General features: G+C 41.1%; 1 protein-coding gene across 2 annotated transcripts in view; it reads right to left on the bottom strand.

The window, feature by feature from the left end:
• The window catches only part of TESK2 (testis associated actin remodelling kinase 2), a 56,448-nt gene that overhangs the window by 23,690 nt on the left and 6,174 nt on the right, over positions 1-26,584 (bottom strand). For both annotated transcript variants that reach the window (XM_082228848.1, XM_082228847.1), the window contains exons 2-4: positions 22,391-22,698; positions 13,620-13,741; positions 8,647-8,695 (exon numbers count right to left, since the gene is read on the bottom strand). In XM_082228848.1, the coding sequence (XP_082084974.1) occupies positions 8,647-8,695; positions 13,620-13,741; positions 22,391-22,612 (393 nt within the window). In that variant the 5' untranslated portion in view covers positions 22,613-22,698. The remainder of the gene's footprint in view (positions 1-8,646; positions 8,696-13,619; positions 13,742-22,390; positions 22,699-26,584) is intronic.

Raw genomic sequence — 26,584 nt, 5'->3', positions numbered from 1 at the left:
CTGTGTGCCCCCTCCAACAGATATTCAGAGGGTGTCAACAAGAGAAGCTACCCACAAATAATGGATAGTCCTTCCCCGAGATGCTTCCTTGGCACTGACTTTGTCACCTTCACAGTTCCAGCCAAAAACATTTTTATTCTCACAAGCATTTGGAAAGAGTTCCAATAGTCTGAATTTTGGTTATTTATTTTTAGTGTTCATTCCTATGAATGTGGGCTGATTCTTTTTATATTGCTGGGTGGTTTTTGTGAATTTATACTTTTCATATTTGTTTTGTTCCAATGGCCTTTTATTGTGTATAAACTGCATAGTATTGTAAATCACTGTGGGACTTTTTCCTGCATGAAGCAATTCATAAATTGATTTGGAACAAACCACTGATTAGTTTGCTGTGTCTATACTGCAGACAATAATTAAACTGGGTTTACCAGGTATTTTAGTATTACCCATTTTTGAATTCAGCTTACAAGTATATTAGCACATTGCACTTTTAACACAATCACTCTTTTTTCTTCTGTATGGGCAATAGTCAACGTCACAGAATTGGACCTCCACTCATGCAACTGGACTTCCTCTTTCCAACCCCCTGCACCTGCCACAGCTCAGCCACCATAACAGAGTTGCAGCATGCACAGAGGGCTGCAATGGGAGCAGGAATCCATTCCACAAACTGCAACATGCCACTGGTGGATCAGTGGATATCACCCTCTTGTTTATTGAATGCTATGTCGCCACAGCAAAATGAGCTCAGCATGTAAAGCATGGAGTTGTCCTGTATGCAGATGCTGGAAATATCTGACTACAAATCATTAATGGGAGCCAGTGTGGTGTAGTGGTTAAGAGCGGTAGTCACGTAATCTGGGAAACCGGGTTCGTGTCTCCGCTCCTCCACATGCAGCTGCTGGGTGACCTTGGGCCAGTCACACTTCTGTGAAGTCTCTCAGCCCCACTCACCTCACAGAGTGTTTGTTGTGGGGGAGGAAGGGAAAGGAGAATGTTAGCCGCTTTGAGACTTCTGAAGGGGAGTGAAAGGCGGGATATCAAATCCAAACTCTTCTTCTTCTTCTTCTTCTTCTTCTTCTAATGAAGGTTTAATTAAGAAAGACCTTTAATAGTGAAAGGGCTATAATAGTGCAAACGTGTCCAATTTCATGCTGATTGCCTGTTTGGCTTCAGATTACTTTGTCTATTGTAACTGTAACTTAATCTCATCTGTTGATGCAGTTAGCACATCAAAAAGGCAAGATCCAGTCTCCTCAAACATTTGGTACCATAGATCTGAATAAATCTTCCCCAGGAGGAATTATAACACTTTGCTCATTTCTCTTTACATAGTAGGACTACGGCTCATTTCACCAGCCCCACAGGCTCCCATAGTCAAGAATCTCAGGTGAAAGGATCTCTATTACCAAGCTATTCCACCTTCCACCTCCCAACAAGTTATCAGTCCCAATGCAAGTACTGGAAGATGTGGTCTTTGCAATTTCAAATATGCATGCTCTGAATGTCTGCCATTTCAAATAAATTAACTATCCTATGGGGCCTTGCTCCAGCTGATGCTACAAGATAAGCACTGCTTTAACAGTTGGGCCTAAAAATTCATTGTGTGTACAAATGCAATTACAATTCTACAATACTTAAAACCAAATTAATCCAACTCTTCAAAATAGGGATAAGGCTCCACCTAATTATATATTTGGAATAGCCTTCTAAGCAAGGGGGGGGGGAGTAAAGTAAAAAAGTGTAATGATGTGACAGCTTTTGCTCCCACTATGTACAAAACAAACTGTGGCTTTGCAAGTAACAGAGGACTTTTTTCCAACTGGAACAAGGGTTAAGTACATCAAGAGTGGCAGCTCAGGACTGAAGGCTGGGAATATTTGTACTCCAAGTATGCCAACAATTCAAATTCCATTAAAAATACAAGTCTGCCCTTGAAGAGCTAGATGGGAAGGAAAGGCCTACTGGGTGTGTTGTTGGAACTCAGCTGAATGTTGTTTCCTTTCTTCACAATCCTTGATAGAATATACTTTAAGCAGCAATACAAATTCATGTAGATCTAAATTCTTGATTCTGATGTTTTTACTTCTGAGTGTTTGCAAAGTTGTTGTATGGTCCTGTGAAACTGTGGGTTGTAGGAAAGTATTAGAAAATTCGGGATTAGAGAAATTTGTAGGTAACAGTAAAGTACCCCTGGGTGGTTAAGTCCAGTCAAAGGCAACTATGGGGTACGGCACTCATCTCGCTTTCAGGCCAAGGGAGCCAGCGTTTGCCCACAGACAGCCTTCCGGGTCATGTGGCCAGCATGACTAAATCGCTTCTGGTGCAACAACACCAGTGATGGAAGCCAGAGCCCACGGAAACGCCAGACAGGGACAAGAATAAGTGTTTGCACATATTCTGCAATTATTTTTGTCCTGAGCTTCACAAATTTCTTCCAACAATCTGATCTTAAGTTTGCGGGCAACTAACTATAGGCCTTTCCCCTATACTGCAGAGAAGCAGTACATGGAACTTATATTTAGTTGTAAAATAAAGCCTGTACAAACCTACTCATAGAAATGCTACAAAAGCTTGGCTGCATTCTTAAAGTGAATTCTACCATAAAATCTCTTAATATATTTCTATTCAGGTAAGAGAAAGAAAGAAATAGAACAGATGATGACTTTATACATCTGTATGCTGTATCCTTATGCAATAAGATGCAGCTCCAGTTGGAGAAACAGTTTTAGCACAGCAGGAAGTACAGCAACACTAAGGACTGTGAAGGACCTAGTCACTTAATTGTTTCCACATGATCCCTCCTATGTATGTGGAAAAGCCTATGTGTGGATCTGGCTGTAAGCTTACAGAAATCAGAAGACATTTCCACAGATGAAGGAACACTTTTGCAACTACAAGAAATGGATTCTGGGCACCATGAGCTATATCCTCATACCATCCAATTTATACTGAGGTTATTCTATGCAATCTGATATTGGGGTACAGTGAGTTTAGTGACTAGTAATCAAGTCTGCAAAAGTGCAATATAATTTAGTTTCCTAGGCTGAGCAGTAACAACTGGATCAGTGAACTGGGGCTTAAGATTAGCACCTGATGACCATAAACTAAGAATTTCAGAAAAGTAAACTAAAAACACATGCCACAGTGGGGAAGACAAGTCACCCAAATGTTTGTATGCCTCCTCCGCCCCTCCGTCTCACATGCAACTTCCTCCTCCACTTCATATTCGCTAGCCATAGTTTGCCATTATTTCTGTGACATAGGAATAGAAAGTGAAGCCTGCTGGGTGACTGGGTACTCCCAGTTACCAAACCACAACTTGTCTCAACTGAACCACCAGTGGAAGTGAAATGAACCTGAGGCTACCACACATAAATCCTGAATGTAATCATTTCAGTTCCTCTACAAATTCTCATTATAAGGCTTAACAGCCGGAAAGTACCATCATCCCAGCTTTGAAAAAGGAGGGTGGGGCAAACAGTAGCATGGCTTTTTCTCACTGCAACAAAGTATCTGAAGAAGTGTGCATGCACACGAAAGCTCATACCAAGAACTAACTTAGTTGGTCTTTAAGGTGCTACTGGAAGGAATTTTTTTATTTTGACTATGGCAGACCAACACGGCTTCCTATCTGTAACTGCAACAAAGTAATCACCCATCTTCATTAAGCATGGGATAAAATGAAGTATTCAACTGCCATGTGTGAAGGGAAGAAGGGGAAAGGAGGAAGCACACAAGCTCAAGGACTGTACTTAAAAACATTTAACTGGTTTGTCCTTGGCTTCCTGCACATGGTTTAAGGTAAACAAGTCATGAGCCCCTGACTCATGATAAGCCAGATTCTGCCTTGTTTCCTGATGGTGCAGTAGGAGCAGGGGAGGAGCAATAACTTTTAAACAGGATGCACTAGCACCCTGTCCATTCACGTTAAACCACAGTTTCTTTTAAACCAGTTTAATGGAACATGTGAATTAAGCCATTTCAGTCTATTGTCTACCTGTGAAAATGCTGATGAAGCAGAGATAGCCTGAATTTTTAGAATCTCACTGAGAATTATGGTTCCTCAGCCAGATTAAGTTCCAAATATTTAATATGAGAAAATAATATTTTAACAATGCTTTTTAAAAATGAAAATAGCTCCAATTTAATTTGTTATAATTAAAAATTAATGCATTTAAATTGGAGAGTATTATGAAATGTCAAGGCAAATTATTCTTTGTATAAAATACAAGGAAAAGTTACGCTTATAAAGTAACAAAATATCTTTTATTTGTGCAGCCTAAGTGCCAAACTCAGTTCAAGTTTCTCAAAGGCCTTGGCAGTTACTAAAAATAACTACATGAAATATGCATTAAGACCTCAAGAGAGTTTACAAGTGAATACTTCAATTGCTGAAGAACAGCTTCCAAGCCAAAGAGTTATTTCATGCCAAAGTACAGCCACATGGCTAACTGCAACATGACTTATTTGTATAAAAAAGTGCTTCCATACAACAATAAGCATTTTTTATTTACTTTTGCAGATACTATGCAAGCTCTAGCTAATTAAGCAATAGGTAAAGGTAAAGGTACCCCTGCCCGAACGGGCCAGTCTTGACAGACTCTGGGGTTTGTGCGCCCATCTCACATCTATTGGCCGGGGGCCAGCGCTGTCCGAAGACACTTCCGGGTCACGTGGCCAGCGTGACAACGCTGCTCTGGCGAGCCAGAGCCGCACACGGAACGCCGTTTACCTTCCCGCTGGTAAGCGGTACCTATTTATCTACTTGCCCCCGGGGGTGCTTTCGAACTGCTAGGTGGGCAGGCGCTGGGACCGAGCAGCGGGAGCGCACCCCGCCGCGGGGATTCGAACCGCCGACCTTTCGATCGGCAAGCCCTAGGCGCTGAGGCTTTAGCCCACAGCGCCACCCGCGTCCCTAATTAAGCAATATGCAGTGCTAATTAAGCAATATGCAGCTGTCACAGAATAGACTTTATACAGAAGAGATAACTATGCTTAGGATAAACTTCATCTACACCTTTACTAAAGTAATTGCTGGTGAAATTTAAAGGAGCCAACCCTTCCCTTGCAATGGGCACCTCTTGTTCCCAACTAGAGGAAGAGTCACTCTCCCCTTAACAAGAGTACCTACCCCTGTCTACAAGGATGTGAACCTCTGGCCTATGGTCCAAATTTGGCCCAGCATGGGTCACATTTGGTCTGTGAGGCTGTTTTCCCCAAATTACACCTATCTAATCCACTTCTGATGTTACGTGTGGAGCAGGCAGAGTCACAGTTCAATTAGATGCACAACATAGTTCCCCGTGGGGAACTCAACTGTGCAGCTTATCCTTGCAGAATGTAGCTTGAAATTACCACCCGTCAGTGGATCAATTTCACCACCCATACCCTACTCCTACAGATACAGTGGTACCTCGCAAGACGAATGCCTCGCAAGACAAAAAACTCGCTAGACGAAAGGTTTTTTCGTTTTCGATTTGCATCGCAAGACGAATTCCCCTATGGGCTTGCTTCGCAAGACGAAAACTTTTCGCGACTTTTTTAAACCGTTAAAACCGTGCTTCGCAAGACGAAAAATTCGCTAGACGGCAAAACTCGCGGAACGAATTAATTTCGTCTTGCGAGGCACCACTGTATAACTTTTCCAGCTCAACCCTTTCTTTACAAGAGCTCCTGAGCCACTGTTGTGGTGTTCTATGGAGAGCAAAAAAGTAAGAAATTTGACAAAAATTATCAACTTTGACTTTCTCTTTGGCCTTCAAACTATAGGAAGACAATTTCTAGGTGAAAAGCGAAGAGTCTCCTCAATTTCACCATTCCCCACAACTAACAAAAGCAAACTACAGCCAAAGAAATTCTATCAATTTTTCAAGCACATAAAAAAGACAATATTCCCCACTGGAGAATCTACATTGCTCCTCCCTGGACTTTTTAGCTTGGTGAGGCAGCTAAGACCTTAACCACAATCCTGATTTGGATGCCAAGTAAAAGCTTGGCTTAGCTATTGCAGTGTGCTAAAAATCTCAGAAAAGCAAAGCAGGTGCGAACTTCTCTCCAGAAGCATGTACACTCTGTCCCAATAAGTTACACATTTGCTTCTAGTTTGTATATATGCATTAAGTGCCCTACCCTCCTTGCACAATGGCCTGCAAGGACTATAGACAGAAAACAACTGCTGGATTTGGAGGGCATAGGAAGCATTTCCTATTGAATATTCTCAAAGCGTAACATCTGTAAAGCATCATTAAGAACAAAAGATCAAATGGGAGAATGGTTAACCACAGGGGATGGAGTCCACTCAAAACAATGCCACAGAATTCATTGCAATCACACTTCGATGCCTCCAGGTGCAATATAGCTTACAGAATCAGTGGGATGTGACTATCCTTACTGTCTTAGCACCCTTCTCTAATTTCTGATTTTGCAGAAGTTATGTAACCACTGAGACAAGTGGGATTTTCAGCTCAATAGAGCATGCACTTAGGAAGTGGTATTGCTGGTTCAATGGTTCAAACATAGCTTTTGTAGTTTTCTTCTCTAGTGGTGCCAAACTAAGTGACAAACTAGACATGGTAACAGTAGATCAGTGTTTAATCCAGATTTGTCCCAATCATTTAGGAAGAGGGAGTGAGGGGAGGTGTATGATCCCACGAGCAGATGGCATGCATGCAAAAGCTGTTTGACCCTTCTTGCAATCTAAACTCAGCTGCTGAAAAGGCTTGGGAAGAAGGACAATATGGAAGTAAGTGGGAAAGGGGGAAGGGAGAGATCTATATTCTTCACCCACATACCCCTCTTCTGTTAAAACCAGTCTCTATTCACTGTCTAATAGTGTGGCTCCAGGTTTAAACAAGCAGCCTGGGAGGGTGGGTGTGTTCATATTGGTCAGAAAATAACTGAAAGAAATAGCCTCTCCCTCACCTGTCCTTCATTCAGGCTTTCATTCAACTAATTCCACATTAATGTTTTTGGAAACGTATTACTGCAGTTGCTCTACATCCAGCTGAAGATTTGGTGCTCTGTAGTAGTGCAGGATGGCAACATATGTGATTGGTTTGCTAGAAAACTAATTTCTAAAGCAAGCAATTCAAAATAAGGCTGACTGGTGTCAGTCCTGCCCCCTTTCCCTTAAAGAACCAGATGTGCTAACTTCCTTCAAACATAAGCACATAACCTCAAAATCTATAATGTGTACAGACTCTCAAGCAGACATGTGAGAAAGAAGCCTGTAATACTTGATGTATGGCCATTCTGCACTTCTACAGAACACAAATCTGCAACAGTGCAAAGATGCATTATTCAGTTTCAGAATTCCTTTAGCAAGTTTGCTACACTTCCTTGATATCTTTGTTGCTTGAGTGAAGGGCATCAACGGAATCCACATATAATATTTTCCAGAAGACTCCAGCTCAAAGAACAGATATGAAATCTTGGACACTTGAAACTACGTTCATGTGCTAATCTTATGATAGATGCTAAATCTAACCCTTTTAGATCTCTAGTTCTGCATTAAAATTCATTCAGAATGAATCTGTGTCTCACCTAAACAGGAATTGAAAGGAAGAAAAGATATAGCATTCCTTTAACTATCTTGGGTTGTATCCAACTAAATACTTGTGCACGTGGGACAGCTTCAACTAGTTCATAAGAACTTCCTCTCCCTTTCCTCCTGCCGTACATACCCCATATCTGCTCCGAGGGTTTTCTCAACCCTCCAGTGCAACACTGGAGGTGATATGAGGGGGCAGGCAGAGGAGAGGGAGGGGAAGCTCTGTTGCATGCACAGAACTTCCATGAGCACATTTTTGTTGTTGAACAAAACCTGTTTTGAATCCAAGATGTTTCTTAACTAGCAACATAAAAACAACCAGTGCTAATGCAATAGAGTTTACATATGCTTATTAATAATATTCCTACTCTGAATTATTGAAGGCAAGTAGCTGAATTAATGACACTTGCTTTCATACGAATAACATTAGATGTGGCACAAGATGAACAAACTACAAGTGTGTTCTGACTTCTGGAGAATGTCCTTTTAGATTAAAAGCTGCAGTTTGTGACCAAGCCTGCCTTTTAGAAACCAATGTTGTTTTCCATCTCCCTATTAATTCCATTGTGCTCAGAAATGACATCCCACTCAAATTTATAAAGCAGCATAGGAATTAAATTACTTGAACACCGGAGATGCTCTTAACACATCCTTTCTTATATTCTACTTTGGCAAGGAAGGGCTGTGAAATTTAAATATAAACTACAATAATATTAAAATGTGAACTAGAGTATATTAGAAGTTCTATAGGTGTGGTAGTAGCATAGTATGCAATGACTTAAGTAATGACTTGGTCTCCTACTTGATTCTAATAAGGAATGTGTCAGTGTAATTAAGATGCCTGATTATAGAACCCTTACAATTAAAACCTGCATTCATTTATATTGGAATGTTTGGGTAAACATAGAATCACAGATTTGGAAGAGACCCCGAATGTCATCTAGTCCAACCCCCTGTAATGCAGGATTCTCAACTAGATTATACATGACAGGTGGCCTCCAAGGAAACAATGTTTCTAGGGACAATTACAGATAACCCAACTAGTTCAAGGGAAGTACATATGATAAATAGCTTGGTACTTTATACAGTCATACCTCAGTAAGGGCATGCAGTTGTCCTTGATGTACACAGACGCCCATAAACCTATAAAACAGGAGTAAACAGCTTCTTAAAATGGGAAACAGACAGTGCATTTTGTCAACTTTAAAACAAGTTACCAGTGCATCTAAATCATTATGTTAATAGCTGCTGCTTTAAAAATACAAATCACTAAGTATATTAGTTTCTGTCTAGCACTAGTATACTGAAGCAATGTAGTTGAAGATGGGGAGTAGATTTCTAAATTCTGCCTATTCCTAAACATTTGTAGGATTTGGGGTGAGGACAATACTAACAAACACAACCTTTTACATTCATGCATACAGAAAAAAGTTTGGTGTGGAGAAATCAATGCTGTGTCTTAAAGTAGAAATGGACATCCTAAAGTGTATCTTTGGCCTGGCCTTAGCAATTGTCTAGCTAGATTTTATATCTACCCGGACATTAGTACTGGTATACAAAATCTGGATTATGAGAACAGCAATGAAGATACCACCAAATGTGATCACACTGCCAGAAAAGACCAACAAAATAAACTGCTAAGTTTTCTATTCAGTTAAAATATAGATTCCACATGCCATAAAGGCTTAGGAATCCAATTGTTTACAGTTCATCTCACAACTGCAAAATGTTATTAGTTTTAAATATGACTTTTATGAAAGTACCTTTGAGTTATGTCATGACATCGAGCTATGTCATAACTGAAAATGGAACAATAGTTTAATTTTTAGTATGGGGCAACTCTGGGACTTTATTTAGCATAAGAAGTGAAAATGCACAATTTCAAAAATAAAGACCACAAGATGCCTGACAAAAGGAATACTGTAAAACTGACTTATGGAAAGTGTTCATTTATATATATATTTAAGTTCTGTATGATGCAAGAAACATGCGGTAGAATGTAAGCTGTTTTTGAGTAAACTTTCAGTACTCTTACCTATTAAGTGTGTGTGTGTGTGTGTGTGTGTACAGGGATAACTTCATAAAGAGTTGAAGGAAAACAAGCAAATAAGCCTTCAGCTATGAAAATCTGTTTGTGTTAATAGAACAAATAAATAGGCTCATTTCTATCTTATCCAATATACAACATTCTGCCTTCAAATGAAATAAAGCATAAAGAATGAAGCTACTTCGGACATTATAACACAAGGAATCACACATGAAAACTAACCAGCAAACTGACTGTATGGCAACTATGCCTGAAGGCATATCAGAGTATTTAAAAGGAAAGGAAGTTAAGTTACAGAACACAAATCTCAGAACCACTTAAAAAAAAAGCTTGACAACACATTTTTCACCTTCAAAACGTAACCTGTGAAAATAGCAAGTGCTGACCATGAGCAAAAGTTGTGACATCTCATACTTTACTTTTTCAGCATTCCTAAAGTAAAAATATCCAGGATCCATTAAAACCCACTTTATTTCGCATAGTGGAGCAGAAACAAACTCTGAAAATAATCCAGTTCCTAGTTTAATGAAAATGTGTTAGCACCAGCACTCCTTGTTGCCTTTCACTGCTGTTGTCCCACTAATTTTTGTGCATTTCCTATGCATACATACTTCCTCTTCTTGGGGAAAAAAATCTTGCACCCTAAGAAAAAGCACCACTCCAACAGAGCACACACCCATTTATTTATTATTTTCTTGCATTTCTATCCTCCATTCTTCATGGAACTCAAGGTAGCATACGTGTGGTTTCCAGGCAGTCACCTATCCAAGTATTTACACTCATACACATACCTATGCAACAACGTGCCAAGTGGGGAGGGGGAGAATCTCGAGGCAGGAATATACAAATATGTTTATGTCAGATGGAAATTTATATTTACTCATTCCCCTCTGTAGATGCCTCTGTCCATTTGCATTAACAAACAAACATGGAACTGGAAACCCCATCTTGGCTTCAGTTCCACCCTAGCCTCACAATTTTTGAGAAGAGCTGTGGTTCAGTTATAAGCACCTGCATGCAGAAGGGCCCAGGCTGAAATCCTGAAGAGCTGCTATCAGGTCTGACTCAGTGTTAAGGCAGTATCCTATGTTCCTAGTTCCCAAAAGTGCAGTGCTAAGCACTTGAGTAGCACTGCACAGAGTCAGCCATTGGAAATGAGGAAATTAGACTGCACTTCATTCATATGAACAGTTTTAGTTAACAGAAGTCACAAAGCTCAAAGTATACAGATGCAATTGTAATCCCATTTTATAAACTCATTTGTACGAATATATTTCCCCCATTTTCTCATTTAAATACAGGTTTAAATGGAACTGCAAAACATTTCCTATGGAAATGATATAAGCAAGATAGATGTTTAGAGACTTCAGGAGCTTGTCACTATCAAAGCAGTTGTTTAATCATGCTAGAAAAAGAATACAGTGGTGCCTCGCAAGACGAAATTAATTCGTTCTGCAAGTCTCTTCGTCTTGCGGTTTTTTCGTCTTGCGATACACGGTTTCCCATAGGAATGCATTGAAAATCAATTAATGCGTTCCTAGGGAAACCGCCTTCAGACCAGGTCTGGGGACAGTCTGTCCCCGGACCTCTTCTGAAGGCTGGGGGGGGGGGGACAAGGGCTTTTCTTCCCACCCCCAGCATTTTAAAAAACCCTGGGACAGCGGAGGACTTCTCCGCTGTCCGGGGCGATCTTAAAATGCTGGCGGGCGGCATTTTAAAATCGCCCCGGACAGCGGAGGAGTTCTCCGCTGTCCGGGGCGATTTAAAAGCCCCTGGGAAGGCAGGCAGGGGGGACAAAGACTTTCGCCCCCTGCCCGCCTTCAGAAGGTGTCCCTGCCCCCCCTCCCCACTTCGGAACAGCTTTCCGAAGTGGGGCGGCTGGGGCAGGCGTCCCCGCCCCCCCTCCCCACTTCGGAACAGCTTTCCGAAGTGGGGCGGCTGGGGCAGGCGTCCCCGCCCCCCCTCCCCAATTCGGAACAGCTTTCCGAAGTGGGGCGGCTGGGGCAGGCGTCCCCGCCCCCCCGCCCCACTTCGGAACAGCTTTCCGAAGTGGGGCGGCTGGGGCAGGCGTCCCCGCCCCCCCGCCCCACTTCGGAACAGCTTTCCGAAGTGGGGCGGCTGGGGCAGGCGTTCCCGCCCCCCCCGCCCCACTTCGGAACAGCTTTCCGAAGTGGGGCGGCTGGGGCAGGCGTCCCCGCCCCCCCGCCCCACTTCGGAACAGCTTTCCGAAGTGGGGCGGCTGGGGCAGGCGTCCCCGCCCCTCCCTCCCCAATTCGGAACAGCTTTCCGAAGTGGGGCGGCTGGGGCAGGCGTCCCCGCCCCCCCTCCCCACTTCGGAACAGCTTTCCTAAGTGGGGCGGCTGGGGCAGGCGTCCCCGCCCCCCCTCCCCACTTCGGAACAGCTTTCCGAAGTGGGGCGGCTGGGGCAGGCGTCCCCGCCCCCCCTTCGGAACAGCGTTTTAAAATGCTGGGGGTCGGGAGCGAAGCGCTGCCGACCCCCAGCATTTTAAAACCTTCCCGGGACACGGGGAGATTTTAAAATGCTGGGGTTCGGCAGCGCTTCGCTCCCGACCCCCAGCATTTTAAAACCTTCCCGGGACACAGGGAGATTTTAAAATGTTGGGGTTCGGCAGCGCTTCGCTCCCGACCCCCAGCATTTTAAAACCTTCCCGGGACAGGGGGAGATTTTAAAATGCTGGGGGTCGGCAGCTAACGCTTCGCTCCCGACCCCCAGCATTTTAAAATCTCCCCGGGACAGAGACTTCTCTGCTGTCCCTTGGAGATTTTAAAATGCTGGGAGTCGGCAGCGAACGCTTCGCTCCCGCCCGCCAGCATTTTAAGATCACCCGGGGCAGGCGGGGGGGGGAGGCAGGCGGGGGGAGCAAAGACTTTTGCCCCCCGCCGGCCTTTAGAAGAGGTCCTCTTCTGAAGGCCGGCTGTGGGCGAAAGTCTTTGCTCCCGACCGCCAGCATTTCCCTATGGGCTTTCGTCTTGCGATGCAAGCCCATAGGGAAATTCGTCTTGCGAAGCGCCTCCAAAACAGAAAACCCTTTCGTCTTGCGGGTTTTCCGTCTTGCGAGGCATTCGTCTTGCGGGGTACCACTGTACTGATTTAAAAGATGACAGTGGAGTCCTAATCATTTGCATGAGTATTTCTGCTCAAAATGCCAGTCATCACCACAACACATGTAGTAATATTATGTTTTGCAATGCTCTATTTGTGCAAAATACTTGCATTGTACTGTAACAAATATTCCACAACAAGCACTACCTCAAATATCATTTCAGAGCGGTTTCATTTAATTTTACAACCACTTTGTAAAACTGCACACTGCCATGTCTCACTCACCTCAAAGTCTATGAGCTTTGTCCAATGCTCGAATCACTACTTCACACAGGCACAATGCAAATTAAGATTTAAACAACTAATATTTGTAAAAATAAATTACATTATTCGGTGGCATGCAATATAAATAAAAGTCTCCCTGCACAAGTTTAAACCCCGTTACCCATTTTAACATAAAGAATATAAGCCAATCCTCTTGTGCTCCCCTATGCAAAAGTGATTTATACATTTATAGTACATAAACTTGCAGACACATCTGCTCAATTTGCATTTTACCAACTGCAGATGACAGGGCAGCTGTATTCAATTTTTACTCAGAGCAGTCCCACTGAAATTAATGGACCCATATTAGTTACGGTCATTAATTTCAAAAGGTCTACTCTGAGTAAAAGTTAGTGGAATACAACACAATATTTAATGAAGAATGCAGAAGGCCAGAAGAAAGCTAGTCAAAATTATTGTATAGGCTAATAGAAATGTATTTGGAATCAGGATGAGTCTGGGAATAAAGGGATAAACAAGAGTAACCATTGATCCAAAACTTAGCTCCGAAGTTTTGAGAGACAGTACCTGAATATTCAACTTTACCTCCACAAACATGAAGGATCATAAGAGATGGTACATGAAACTTGATCTGCATTCCCACATATAAATATACACCCCACCTTTCTTACTTTAATATGTTTGGATGTGAAAGTCTATTCATGAGCTGGACTTCTTTCAGCATATTTGCTCTGTTGCTGCTTAGTGTGTTCATCTTCAAAGCCATAACCTGATCAGATACTTTGTGCCGCACCTAAAAGACAACCCCCGAAAAAGAAGCTATGAGTCACACAGTGAAAATGAATGGAAACAGTAATGGGCCTAGCACATCTCAATAAGTTAAAATTACATTCTCTAATATGAAATGTGGCACAATAGTAATTAATCACCTTCTACAGGTATTTAAAAGCATTTCTAAAACTTCAGAGATATGCTTATGTAACAATCGATTCCTTGTTGGTTCTCTTCCACTTTCAAGTAGACTATGTTAATTTATAGTAAAGCTGAGTAAGGGGAGTCAGGGGCGGAGGAAGGGGGGCAGGCCGCCCCAGATGTCACCACTGAGGGGGGTGACAAAATGCCAGGCGGCACTCACCGCAGAGCCTGCAGCGCGCCAAAGCCACACGTCTCTCCTAGGAGACATGGTGGCTTGGGCGCATGCAGGCTCCGCGCTGCCCAAGCAGTTCACCCGCTGCCTCCCCCCCAGCTGCAGGGTGACTGAGTGGGAGGATGCAGGCAGACTCCAGAGGCCCTGTGGCACCCAAGTGGCTTCCTCCGCAGTTGATGGGAGTATTGCCAACACCCTAAGGCTCCACATAAATTGCGCTTTAAGTTAACTTACCCTTCTCTATTCCAATTTTGCAAGTGGTCAGAAGTGTTTAAGGCAGCTCTAAAGTTGGGGTTGCATCCAAGTAAGTTTCACTCAATGAAATTAGTGGACCTAAATTGCCGGTAGTCATGCCCATTCATTTCAATGGTTCTAATTTGAGCTGCACTAACACTGGATAAAACCCTTAATCTTTAATCGCATGGAAGATGCTAGAAATGGTCTCTACATAATGAAGTTTTCACATCAGCACTATAACATGTAGCAAAAGCCATGACTTCATTCTTTTGCAGTTCTACAAATGAGGTCAGAAAAATTGGGGAAGTCAGAAAAACTTGGAGAAAGTTGTGTCCCTCTTTTCAGTTTTTCCCCTATTTGTTTCTGCAAAATTGGGGGAGGGCAGAAAGCAACGGAGGGGGGGGGGATCAGCCCCTACATCTGTGTCTTTTCCCCCAGGCTTTGATATCTCTATGCAATTCTTCCAAAAAGAATCACAGGTTGGCCATTGCCACAGCAAAGAAAATAATCCACATGTAGAATACCTTGTCTGACCCAACTGCACTAACTTCCAAGTAGTTTCTGGGCTCAATTCAAGGTGTTAGTTTTATCCTATAAAGTCTTATACCGCTCAGGACTTCATACCTTACAGAATGCATTTTTCCATACAAGCCCAACTATGCCCTGAGAAGAGAATCAAAGGCCTTTCTATGAGTGCCCTCTCCAACAGTTGTCTGAAGGGTGGAGATGAGGGAATGTTTCTCATCTTCAAGATAATTTAGTGTTGTTGTTGTTTTATTTGCAGCAGTTTGTTGTGCCCTCTTCCCTCTTTGGGGGCTATTTGTGGTGGTTAGACTTATGTTAGGGGATAGAAGGGTAGCTTTTATGGTTTGATTGCCTTTTATTGTGCTTTACTTTTAATTATTTTGTTTTTTATCTGTAGTATAGAGTATTTCACTACTATTTTTAGTCACTTTCAGACTCTTGAGCATAGCAACCAATAATAGTAAGTGGAAGAATTTCCAGTTTCTGTGACACACTGTAAATAAATAACAGACAGACTTGAATCAATCCTGCAAAGTCCAAAGTTCTCAAATCAGAGTTACCAAATTAAGTCATTTATAGGACTGAACAACAGAAATTGTCTGAGCAATAAAAGTAAAAAGTGCAATAAGCACATAGTAATCTAAAACTTAGCATTAAGTTATAACCAAATAAGATAAACCAAACCAAATCAAATCGGTTTTCAGCACTGCAATGCTGACCGTATAGAGTGAAAGGGAAGGCTTCTTTGCATATTCTGTGTTATTGGCATTTACACTGAACAAGACCGTTTTAACCCACCCTGCTTTATGTAGAGCCTTGAAAAACTTGCCCAATACCTATTCTTCTCTTGTTTCCTGGGTACTGGTTGTTTTTTTCCACAAGCAAACTGATTATAAACAAACTTGGAAACAGTAATGTAATCAATTAACTAAACATTTGCTACTCTATTTCTGCAGTAAAATCCTTGATTGTTTCCATAGTGTGTACATACATTTATTTTGTCCTACCTATCTGGTCAAATATATTGTGCAGGTTTTTAAGTTCCTGTAGTTCTACACTATATTTCCCACTATACATACATAGCTTTAAGCCAGTGAAGCACAATTTGTATATTGTCCTATATCAAGATCCGCATACCCAAGAAAAAAGTTAGCCTGCCAAATATTTTAGAAGCTTAACTTTTTAAAAGTAGCCTGAAGACATGCTTAACAGAAGATCAATTTTATGTGCATCTTCTTCTGCTGGAACTGAAGCTGAATTTATGTCAAGCCTTGCCCCCCACCCCACCCCACCCCACCCCCCACAAAAATCTAAAGAGAAGATGGAGTGCAAGTCATTCATCAGTAGGATACTGGCAACTAGTGCTGGAGTAGACTAATGAAAAGCACATGCATGTTAGCAAAAGCATTATTTGTGAAATGACTTCTTGAGAAGAAATTACTACATTGCTACTGCTCTGCATGCAGAGTGGGGTAAAGGGGATCTCTGCTTTTAACTTTGTCATAAATGTAAATGCTTTCTATAGCATGTACAGAAAGGAGCATGCTTTTATATTAGAAATACATTTGTCAGTATTTGTTAAGACATATCACATATAAAATGCTGAATATAATCCCTATGTTCTGCAATCATGGGAAAAGGAATTTAAGTTATTGACTTTGGTTTAATCTGCACAGTGTTCACTTTCCCCTCAATGTTTCTGGGTTATTTCAACAAATAACAGCACTGTCAAATGAAATGCTGAGGAGAAAAAACAGTACAGACTATCCTCACTCCTTCAAAAGTTCATCAATATATAAAATAGCTCCTGCCAAACACATCTGCAGAAACTAGAAAAAACAAATAAGCATTATATCAACAACTTTTTTTTCTTTTTAGAAAACAGGAGAAAAATATTGGTCTCTAAAGCAGAAACCATTTACCGTATTTTTTGCACCATAACACTCACTTTTTTCCTCCTAGAAAGTAAGGGGAAATGTCTGTGCGTGTTATGGAGCGAATGCCTATGGATGGCGGGGGGATCTGCTGCAGTTGTGAGCAGAGGATCCATGGTTCCCCTTCCTTCCCTCCTCCGTGGCTCGCTTTGAAACAGCAAAGTGGGAGAGGAGCCGCTTACACAGGTGTAAGCAACTCCTGTCTGGTTGGCTGCTTTAAACCATGCTCTCTGTCCCTCTCTCCTCCCCACTCAGCTCGCTAAATAGCAGCAAAACTTTTCAGCTCTCTAAGCCAGGGAGCAGGGAGAGAAGCAGAGCCTGCTTGTTTTAAAGGAGCAAAGCGGGAGAGGAGAGGAGCCTTCTCCCCTTAAACGCCTCTTCTGCATTATTAGCAGCATCCTTCTCCACCCACCCCACGCGTGTTCCTTGTCCCTTGAGTGCTTTTCCTTCCCTCCCCACTTAAAACGTGGTTACAAAGCACGGATCCACATGGATCCTCAGGATTTTTGCATTGGGCTACCCCAAACTCACCGTCAGATCACATGTCTGTGGCCACAGCCATGAACCACAAAAATCATACATCCACTGTTTCGTTTAGAATATTTTGTTTCTTGTTTTCCTCCTCTAAAAACTACGTGCGTGTTATGGTCAGGTGCGTGTTATAGAGCGAAAAATACGGTATATACTGGTTATTAAAAAAAGGAAATTCAATTTACAATCATTTTAGTATATCTCATAGTTAAGCAATTTGAGAATTCTTGTTTATACTAAGTAATCAGATGAGCAAGGGAAGAATATTCACCTCCAATTTAGAACCCTTTCTTCTTACAGTATATGCCAGACATACTGAAAGGATAAATATAAAAAAGACACCCCATCAGACTGACAGGTAAAGGAAGGATGCCAAGGAAACCCAAAGAAAACTTTCTTTGAGCTACTTTACACCTCTCCAGCCTAAATAATACAAAAACTTCACTAGAGTTTTTCTTCACAAGAATTAAAAAGAGGAAAGTATTTGAGCTGTACCAACTAGTGGTAGGGGTAGCTGGTTACAAATGCCTATTGCTGTGCATTAAGTATTACAAGGCAATTGCAACTTACATGAGGGTTATGTTACCAGGGGTTGGGCATAAAGGCAAAACCGCACAAAGTCAGAATGAGCCTTGGAACAGCCCATACTGTACAAGATATGGCAAGGGAAAACCCTTCACAGAAACAGTTTTTAAACATGCTTCTGAAGGTTGTAGACCTCTCAGGAAAAGGTTGGGCAACTTTGTACTGTACTAGCTTAGCGAGCTTCTGCTCTCAAAACTTCAAATGCAGCTAGATAGAAATTATGTTGGACAGTTTGTATACCAGGCTACTAAAATTTCTTCCTTTTTCACAGTATTAGCATACTGTATTTTGTTTCCACAAACTCTGCTGTGAAGCATGACACATAAATGAACTGATGCATTGAACTAGGAAACTTACAGGCTGCATTATTAGATAAGGAATTTCAATTGGAAGCCTGCTAAATATTTAATTTCATTTTCCAGTGGATTTTAAGTGGTAAAATAAGACATTTAACTGTAATTGATGGTACACAACATAAACATGCAATTATGGAGCCATTCCCCTCAGGGAATTCCCAAGATCGATGCTTATTAAAGTAATCTATCCTGGTGACCACAGTAAAGCATCACTATTATGGTCACAAAAGCCACAATTAAGCACTTGCTCATTTTTTTACACGAAACTAAGTTGATTTAGAAGATTTACACTTAGACAAGTCAATAAGGATAAAAATATAAAATGTTCCTTGAGTTACCAGTCATTTAAAGGATTGCTTTATTTGCTTTTAAATGTTTTTATGTTGCTAGACCTGATGATTTATGAGAGGGAGGTATATAAATACTTTTATAACCAAAGATAAGCACATAACTTGTAAATCACACCAACAGAGGTTTCCACAGCAACAAAAGGGGAAATAACTTTCTTTTTAAAAATAAAAAATGCCTGAAAAGGGAAACAGAAAGCACACACCCACCCCAAATAGTCCTCAGAAGATTATCCCTTTTAGTTAGATTTAAGAGGAAAACTCTCCTCTTCAAATTCTGGAAACAATTCACATGAACTTGCATAAGCAAAAAGGAACAAACTGTGGCTGCAGGATGTTTACATCAGCAAATCTCATGTTACAACTGTCAATGTAACCACCTCTTCTTCCCAATCGGTATTAGCAACTCTTATCCAAAACATAACATGCAAACAAATTACAGGACTACCCACTCTGCTTTTCAGAATGTAAGCAAAATGTGGAGAATAGCAAACACAACAGATTCCACAATTATTAGGCCGAGTTCAAATAATAATTTTACCCTATTAAGCCTCACTGTATTCCAAGTTTTCAAAATAGTGCCTTTTCTTCTTAAAATCACATTGTATAAGAAAATACTTGGCATTTTCCCAGTCATTTTAAAATTGTACCACATTTCCTAAATAATACATGTACAATGTTCTTCACTGTGATTACAGCAAGACGCTTTTCTTTAAAGCAGTTACTAAAAAATGATACTTCTTTAAAGCAGTTAACTAAAAAAATGATGCTCTGTCCTTGAGATGCATTTCCTGTAAATGGGAAATTGCAATGTAGCACCTTTCAACTACTGTATACCCAGGTGGGACAACCTCTATGGCCTTGAAAGATGCCTAAGATTTTATCTGCTTTTATATCATATTTTAAAAGTAACTTCCCAAGAGTAAAGTTAGAGAATCTCAGTCTAGCGCATAATACAAATCCTCAGTGTACTGATTCCCAAATGAAGTTGATTCCTTATAATATGTAATGTGCATATTATGCTGTATGCCATGCAGTCATTCAGCAGTTGCTGATTTTGACATTTATTTTAATTTGTTCTCATATTTCTTCCCCGCCTCATCTTTAGCTATCTCAGTTATTAATTCAGTGTTCCCCCTCCCCCATTCTCATGCACAGAAGACCAAACTATGGTTCATGAAAATCTGAAAATCTACAAGTGCTTCCCAAAGTTAATCTAAACACACACACACACACACACACACACACACACACGCACATATATGACTGGACAAGAAATGTATAAAGTCTACCATTTCAGAGTAGACTACACTAAAATCCAAAACTAGGCTGCTCAAACAATGATTCTTCTCCATGAGCTGTCAGGTCAGAATACAGAAGGAAAATACATAATTAAAATATAAAAGAAAAGACCCAGTAAAGAAGATTTTAAAAGGAGAGGAAACTGCACCACTATTCAAACCCTGCATAACATCTCCCACAACAACTGGTTATGCCAGCTGCAGCTGCTGAGAGTTCAGGTCCGACAACACGTGGAGGGCCACAAGTTATCTACCCCTGTTCTAATAACTTTCCTCAATTATTTTGAGCAAGTAGGCAATGTTCAAATATGTTGTTTTTGTTCTTCAGTGGGTTGGAATAGGTCATAAGTGGAAGTTCCTATTCAAATAGATGGTTTGACAGTTTTTTAAAAAGAAAATAAATAGCTCCAAGATGTAGAAGCAGCTCGGACCTTCATTAAACAATGAAAACTCTGAAGATAACGTGGTTCTCTTCTCTTCTCAGCAATTCCTTTGACCAATAAATGAAGTAAAACAAATGCAAAATGCAACAGCAGGGATCCAAAATGACACATACAGTATTCTTGCACTCAGGTGATTTTTCTCTTCCCATCCCCACCACCCTCAAAACCTTTCAGGACTGAAGGACACTCTGGAACACCAATTCACGTATAAGACATGAGCAGCTGCTGCTGAAAAGCAGCATTTTCTTTCCCCAACATGCACAAGTGTGCTTTTCCAGACACACAGGGAGGTGGGAAGTTTAGTGCTTAGACCTGGCAAGTGTATGCAGTCATGTTTCTGTGTCATGAATTCTTACTATGGTTTGTTTTAACGAAAAAAGACATTGAAACAAAACCTGAAGGCAGAAGCAGCCTCCCATAGATGTATGTGTTGCTGGATAACATATTCAGCACAAACTGCACTTCCCAGATGGCCTACATTGTCATGGGTATGACCCAAAATATCCAGAATCAAAAACACATGGAAAAGCCTTGCTTGTTCTGAACATTTCTGTTTTTCTTTGAAAAAGGAACTGGGCATATGGCAGCTCTCTTTAAGCTCAAGCATTAAAGGCTTTTGTTGTGGAAGCTAAAAGCTCCACAGTTAAGTTCTCCCCACATACCCATATTATCTACACCTCATCAACTGCAGTTTGCTTTAAATATTATTGCCATTACTAAATGCAACAAGATAACTGGAGTACACAATAAATTCTATATATGGGCAAAATCCAGTTGAGGATTATTCTGTTTTCTCTGGAAGAAGCATAGCATCACAATTTTGTATGACCAAGGACTGCATAGTACACAAGCCTAGGCCAGGGTTTTAGTTTTATGAAGTAATTTTCACAATAGGTACATACTATGTAAAGCTTCAACACAAACTGGAATGCAATTAGAACAATATATTCAGACATTAAATATAGAATGTCTGCTTTAAATCAAAATTTGAGTAGGTAAAATGGCCATGCAGAAAACTTGTTAAACTTCTTCACCTCAATAAACAGTGGACCATGTAGATAGAGAACTTAGCTTATGCCACTCCCACATCTGCTCTAAGTAATTATTGCTATGCCATTGGACAAGATAAGAAAAAGAGTGAGAGTGAGAAAGTGAGAGTTCAATGATATTAATGGGTTACTCATACCATAGACCAAGGTCCTGCAGCCTCAATCCTTGTAATTAAAAAGTGGCAAGGAGCACACTTCAAATAATTCTTCTTACTGACCAGAGGCTAAAGGTGCATAAGAAACTAATCCAGTCAGTAAAAAGGGAAGATTGCAAGATTGGCTTATTTCCTCAGGCAGTCTTATCATCTCCTCAGACTTGTAATGTTTTGTCTATAAAATGTAATATGGTCAGAAAGTGCGGTTTTTGTCTTGCAACTTAAACTTGCAAAGGAAATTTGAATTGTCTGTCTCATGGAGTGGTCTAGTAATGAGATATTACTAAACCATTCTTTGATGTAGGAAAAAGACTTGAAGATCATAATTCATTGGGCAAGATCTTGTGCTTATGCTTAGCTGCCAATTCATTCTGATCCCAAGTAGTGAAGGAGAATATATGTTGTTCTTTTGGATTGCCAACTGATGAGGTTTTAATTTTAACATCTTTTCTCCCTCCTGTTTTTACAGTTTCATGACGTTTTAATTTTTAGCCTGCAAGTCACCTTGCTTCAGTCTGAAAAATAGAGCTAAATATTTAAATAAAACATACACATTTCTGCAAGCTTTCCAACTTAAAAAATCTAAATGTATTCATGTATTTAGTATAGATATGTTACTCAGCTGCCAACCAGGTGTCTCATCTCACTGTACTTTAAGCTTTCCAGAAATATCATAGATGTTAAATATTCCAAGGCATTTAAAGTCCCTGTTACTCAGTGATCTTAGGCAAAGCACAGTTAAAGACCAACAGCAAGAGAATATTCATTCATAATTTGTTTAATTACTATATCAAAAATAGGGAAAGAGGAGAATTAAGGTCAGTCTACTCACCTTGAACACCTCAGAGAAGAAACCAGATCCTATTTTCTCACAAGAAAAGTCATCAAGTCGTGTAAGTCTTGAAAAGGCACTAATCAAGGCCTTGTATGAAGAAGTCCAAACTCTGCCCATCTGGGACACGTTTCCATCGCCTCCGCCACCCCCATCAAAATCTTCAACACGCTCCAAGCGTGGTGGAAATCCTGCTATTGAATTTCGCTTACTCCGATCCATCTTGCAAACAATATGGTTCCTTTAGGAAGAAGAGGAGCTTTCACATCCTAGGTGCTCAATTTGTTTTTCTTCTCTCTGGCCGTATACTAAAAATGAAGGAAAAAGAATTGAACCATTTTCTTGTCCCAAATCTATTGATAGAATGCTCAAGATGAAGCTATAAAAGTGTAATTCTACTTGGGTGGATGTGAAGGGGAAAAGGTGCACAGTGCTCGATCCCAGGGTTGCAATCAATCTGTGCTCAGAATTGACTCTAGGGGAGCAGAGACGTTAGCTTCGCAAAACTTGGGGTACCTTTTCTTTTAGTCTCAAAAAAATCAATAACATTAATGTTGTGAACTACAGTCACACCTTGGGTTAAAGATGCTTCAGGTTGCGTCCCGTGGCAACCCGGAAGTAACGGAACAGGTTTCGCCGCTCGCGCATGCACAGATGCTCAAAATGACGTCTCGCGCATGCGCAGAAGCGGTGAATCGCGACCCGCACACACGTGGGTTGCGTTCTGCTCAGGTTGCGAACGGGGCTCCAGAACAGATCCCGTTCGCAACCAGAGGTACCACTGTAATGGGATACTAAAGTGTTGCATATTTGCTTGCAAGGTTGAACACAAATGATTATTATTCTCTAAGTCACTTTGGGATTCCCCACAGGAAGAGATTCATAAATGAAAGAAAAAAAATAATTTCTCCTTTCACATAAAGTGTTTAACTGAATTTTAAAAATGTATGTTTACCTTCAGATATTAACATTTTAAACTTCTAATATCAGAATGTGCTAGATCCCTGCACCCCATTCCAGCTAGAGCACGATGAGTAGTGAAGCAATCCTCCACACACATATCTCAGCATGGTGAGGATGCAGTCAGTCCAACATAAAAAAGATAAAGGTAAAGGACCCCTAATGGTTAAGTCCAGTCAAAGGTGATTATGGGGTGCAGCACTCATCTTGCTTCAGGCTGAGGGAGCCAGCGTTTGTCCACAGACAGCTTTCTGGGTCATGTGGCCAACATGACTAAACCACATCTGGCACAACGGAACAGCGTGACGGAAGCACCATTTACCTTCCCATCGCAATTGGTACCTATTTATCTACTTGCACTGGTATGTTTTTAAATTACTAGGTTGGCAGAAGTTGGGACAGAGCAATGGGAGCTCACCCCATCATGCAGATTCGAACTGCCGACCTTCTGATCAGCAAGCCCAAGAGGCTCAGTGGTTTAGACCACAGTGCCACCTGCACCCTGCAGCTGTGCCTGTGCTGTGCTGAGATCTCTGCTTGCCCCAGAGATTCAAGGGAGAGCTCTCTCAAGAGCCAGCAGCAACGTGTTGCACTACTGAGCCCTAGTTGATATTTTCACCTGAAGTTTACAGTTGGGAGTTTTTTAGTTTAGAGAAAAGATGGGGGGGGCATAACAGAGGGGTGTAAAATTATACATGGAGTGGAGAAAATGGATAAGGAAAAGGTTTTCTTCCTCTCTCATAGTATTAGAATTTGGGGGCATCCAATGATGCTGGTTATTAGAAGAGTCAATACAGATAAACGGAGCTATGGAATTTGTGATGGCCATGAATTTTGATGGCGTTGAAAAAAAAGGTCAAACAAATTCATGGAAGATTGTTAGTATTTTTCAAGAGAGATTAAAGGGCACACTGGAACTTCAGGTTTGTGCAATTAAAATGAATTAAAGCCCTCTGACTAGCACTACAGATCCACTTTCTGTATATTACTAAGTGATGAGGGAAACACATTGAAAAGTGTAAGGTGAACAAATGATGACCAAGATGTGTAAGCACCCAACAAGCAAATCAGGATGACTGCAGAATGAAATCTCATTGAGATAAAACTACCCCATAAACAAATCAGAACAAGTGTTCAGTAAATACCAGGCATAGTCTAAGCTTTGTGCAAGCAAATTAGGGGGAATGCCAAACAAGCAGGTGGACTATAGGAGCCTAAGGCCATTAATGGCTACTAGCCATGATTGCTATGTTCTATCCCCACTGTCATAGACAGTACACCTCTGAATAGCAGTTCCTGGGAATCACAAATGGCAAGAATGCTGTGGCCCTCATGTTCTGCTTGTGGGCTTTTCTTAGGCATCTGGTAGGCCACTTTGGCCTGACCCAGTAGGACTTTTATTATGTTGTTACCTAGAAGAATTGTAGCAATTTATTATGTTGTTACCTAGAAGAATTGTAGCACAAGGCCACTCAACCACTAACCTAGCGGTCACTGCCATGATGCCAATGAAGGCCTTATCTGGTGCCTCAGAATTAAGAATGATCCTCAGATTCCCAGTTTTCATTTTAAATAGATTTTATAGCATTTTCAGAATAAGAAATATGAGGTAAATGCCCAGACACCATTATTTGCTTTTGTACCAAATCAGCCTGTTCAACCCTTTCCATGCTTTACTACCCCCACCGTATTTTTTGGTCACCTTGTACATTTCGCTGGTACAGTACTGGGGAATGCTCCCGGTTGGCCATAGAAAGCAGCAGCATTGTATTTGAGGGGGGAAATCAGTATTGTTTAATCTCCACAATCAGAATTTCTGGGGGTAAGGAGCAGCAATGACTATACCCGCCCTATTTTGGGGTTTTGCCATGCTCACCTGCCCCCATGGCAGCCAAGCAGTATAGAAATGAAAATGATGATGGTGATGGTGTGTTATGCCTCTCTTCCTTATGGCAGCCAGAGGTATCACAACAATCAATCAACATAAATATTGTTAAATCTTGTGATTGATGACCACAAGACTTTCTCAAAATTTAAGATGTGAATGCTGGTCTAAAAAAGTTAGTGCCCACTGTATTAATCTATTAGATTGCCTTGGTATGTCATTTATAGGTAGTTTATCTTGCTTCCACCTTTCTCTGTAAGGCAAGGGAAATTTTTCACCCACAAATTATCACTTTTTACAATGCTCTGAAGATGCGGTATCAGCATCTTCTACATCTTACCTTTTGTGAAGTATTTTAAATGCATAGCCTCTGTCAGTGATTAACTGCTTCTCCAAAAAGAAAACTCCTGGTTTTAGTTAGCACTATCATATTTCTCACTTCCCACAGATGGAATCAGTCCCAAGAGGTGACCTTCTTTACCCTGTACTATTCTGGTTCAGGCAGAGCCTGTCACTACATAGTGTACTAGTTTGGTGGAAATTAATTCACATTATAAAAGGACGTCTCACATTAGCAACGCAAAGTCTAAACCCAATAAAGTGACCAGGCATCAACTTTCTGAATGGAGCCAGGGAGTCTCAAATTTATACTTCACACCAGACAGACTGGTATTTTTAATGTTGGAATGTAGTTGTGGTGCAAAAACAAGCAAACAAAAAACCTCACACAGAATTCATTCCTTCAGTGCTTGTGCCAGTTAACATGTAGGGAACTTTCAACTACTATAACCATATTAAAGAACACAGTTACAATTGCCCATTCTAATCCTCTAATCTGGACCTAGCTGGCCTCCCCAAGAAGACTCCCCCCCAAAAAAACTGAATTTCACATCTCTCTAATGCAACTGAGGAAGGTGGAAGATGGATTAGTGTGTATACAATGAATTGCAGCTTGTGTTTTCCAAAAAGTGAGAGCATTACATGTTTTTCCCCAAACTATATGCACTATCCCCTTATTCACTTCTACCCACCCAAAAGTTTTCATACTTGCTCAGGCCCTGCACCCATGACACCTAAATGTATCTTTCGTGTTCAGAGGCAGTACATACCAAATGCTACAGAAGAACAGGGCTAACTGTGATACAGTACTCTCATGACCTACTTGAATTCCCAGAGACTTTTTATTGGTCACTGCTGGAAACAGGATGCTGAACTAGATGGAATACAAAGCAGTGGTGGGGCCTGAACCCCAAATTTGCTCTTGCAACATTTTACGTAAGACAAGAGAATGTGTTTGACACAAGTGAATTGCCCAAGGCTATGAACAAAGTACTGTACAAGGCAAATGT

This window comes from Podarcis vaucheri (genome assembly GCF_965113315.1).
Source record: "Podarcis vaucheri genome assembly, chromosome: 6".
Lineage (NCBI taxonomy): Eukaryota > Metazoa > Chordata > Lepidosauria > Squamata > Lacertidae > Podarcis > Podarcis vaucheri.
This window is presented reverse-complemented; position numbering and strand designations above follow the sequence as displayed.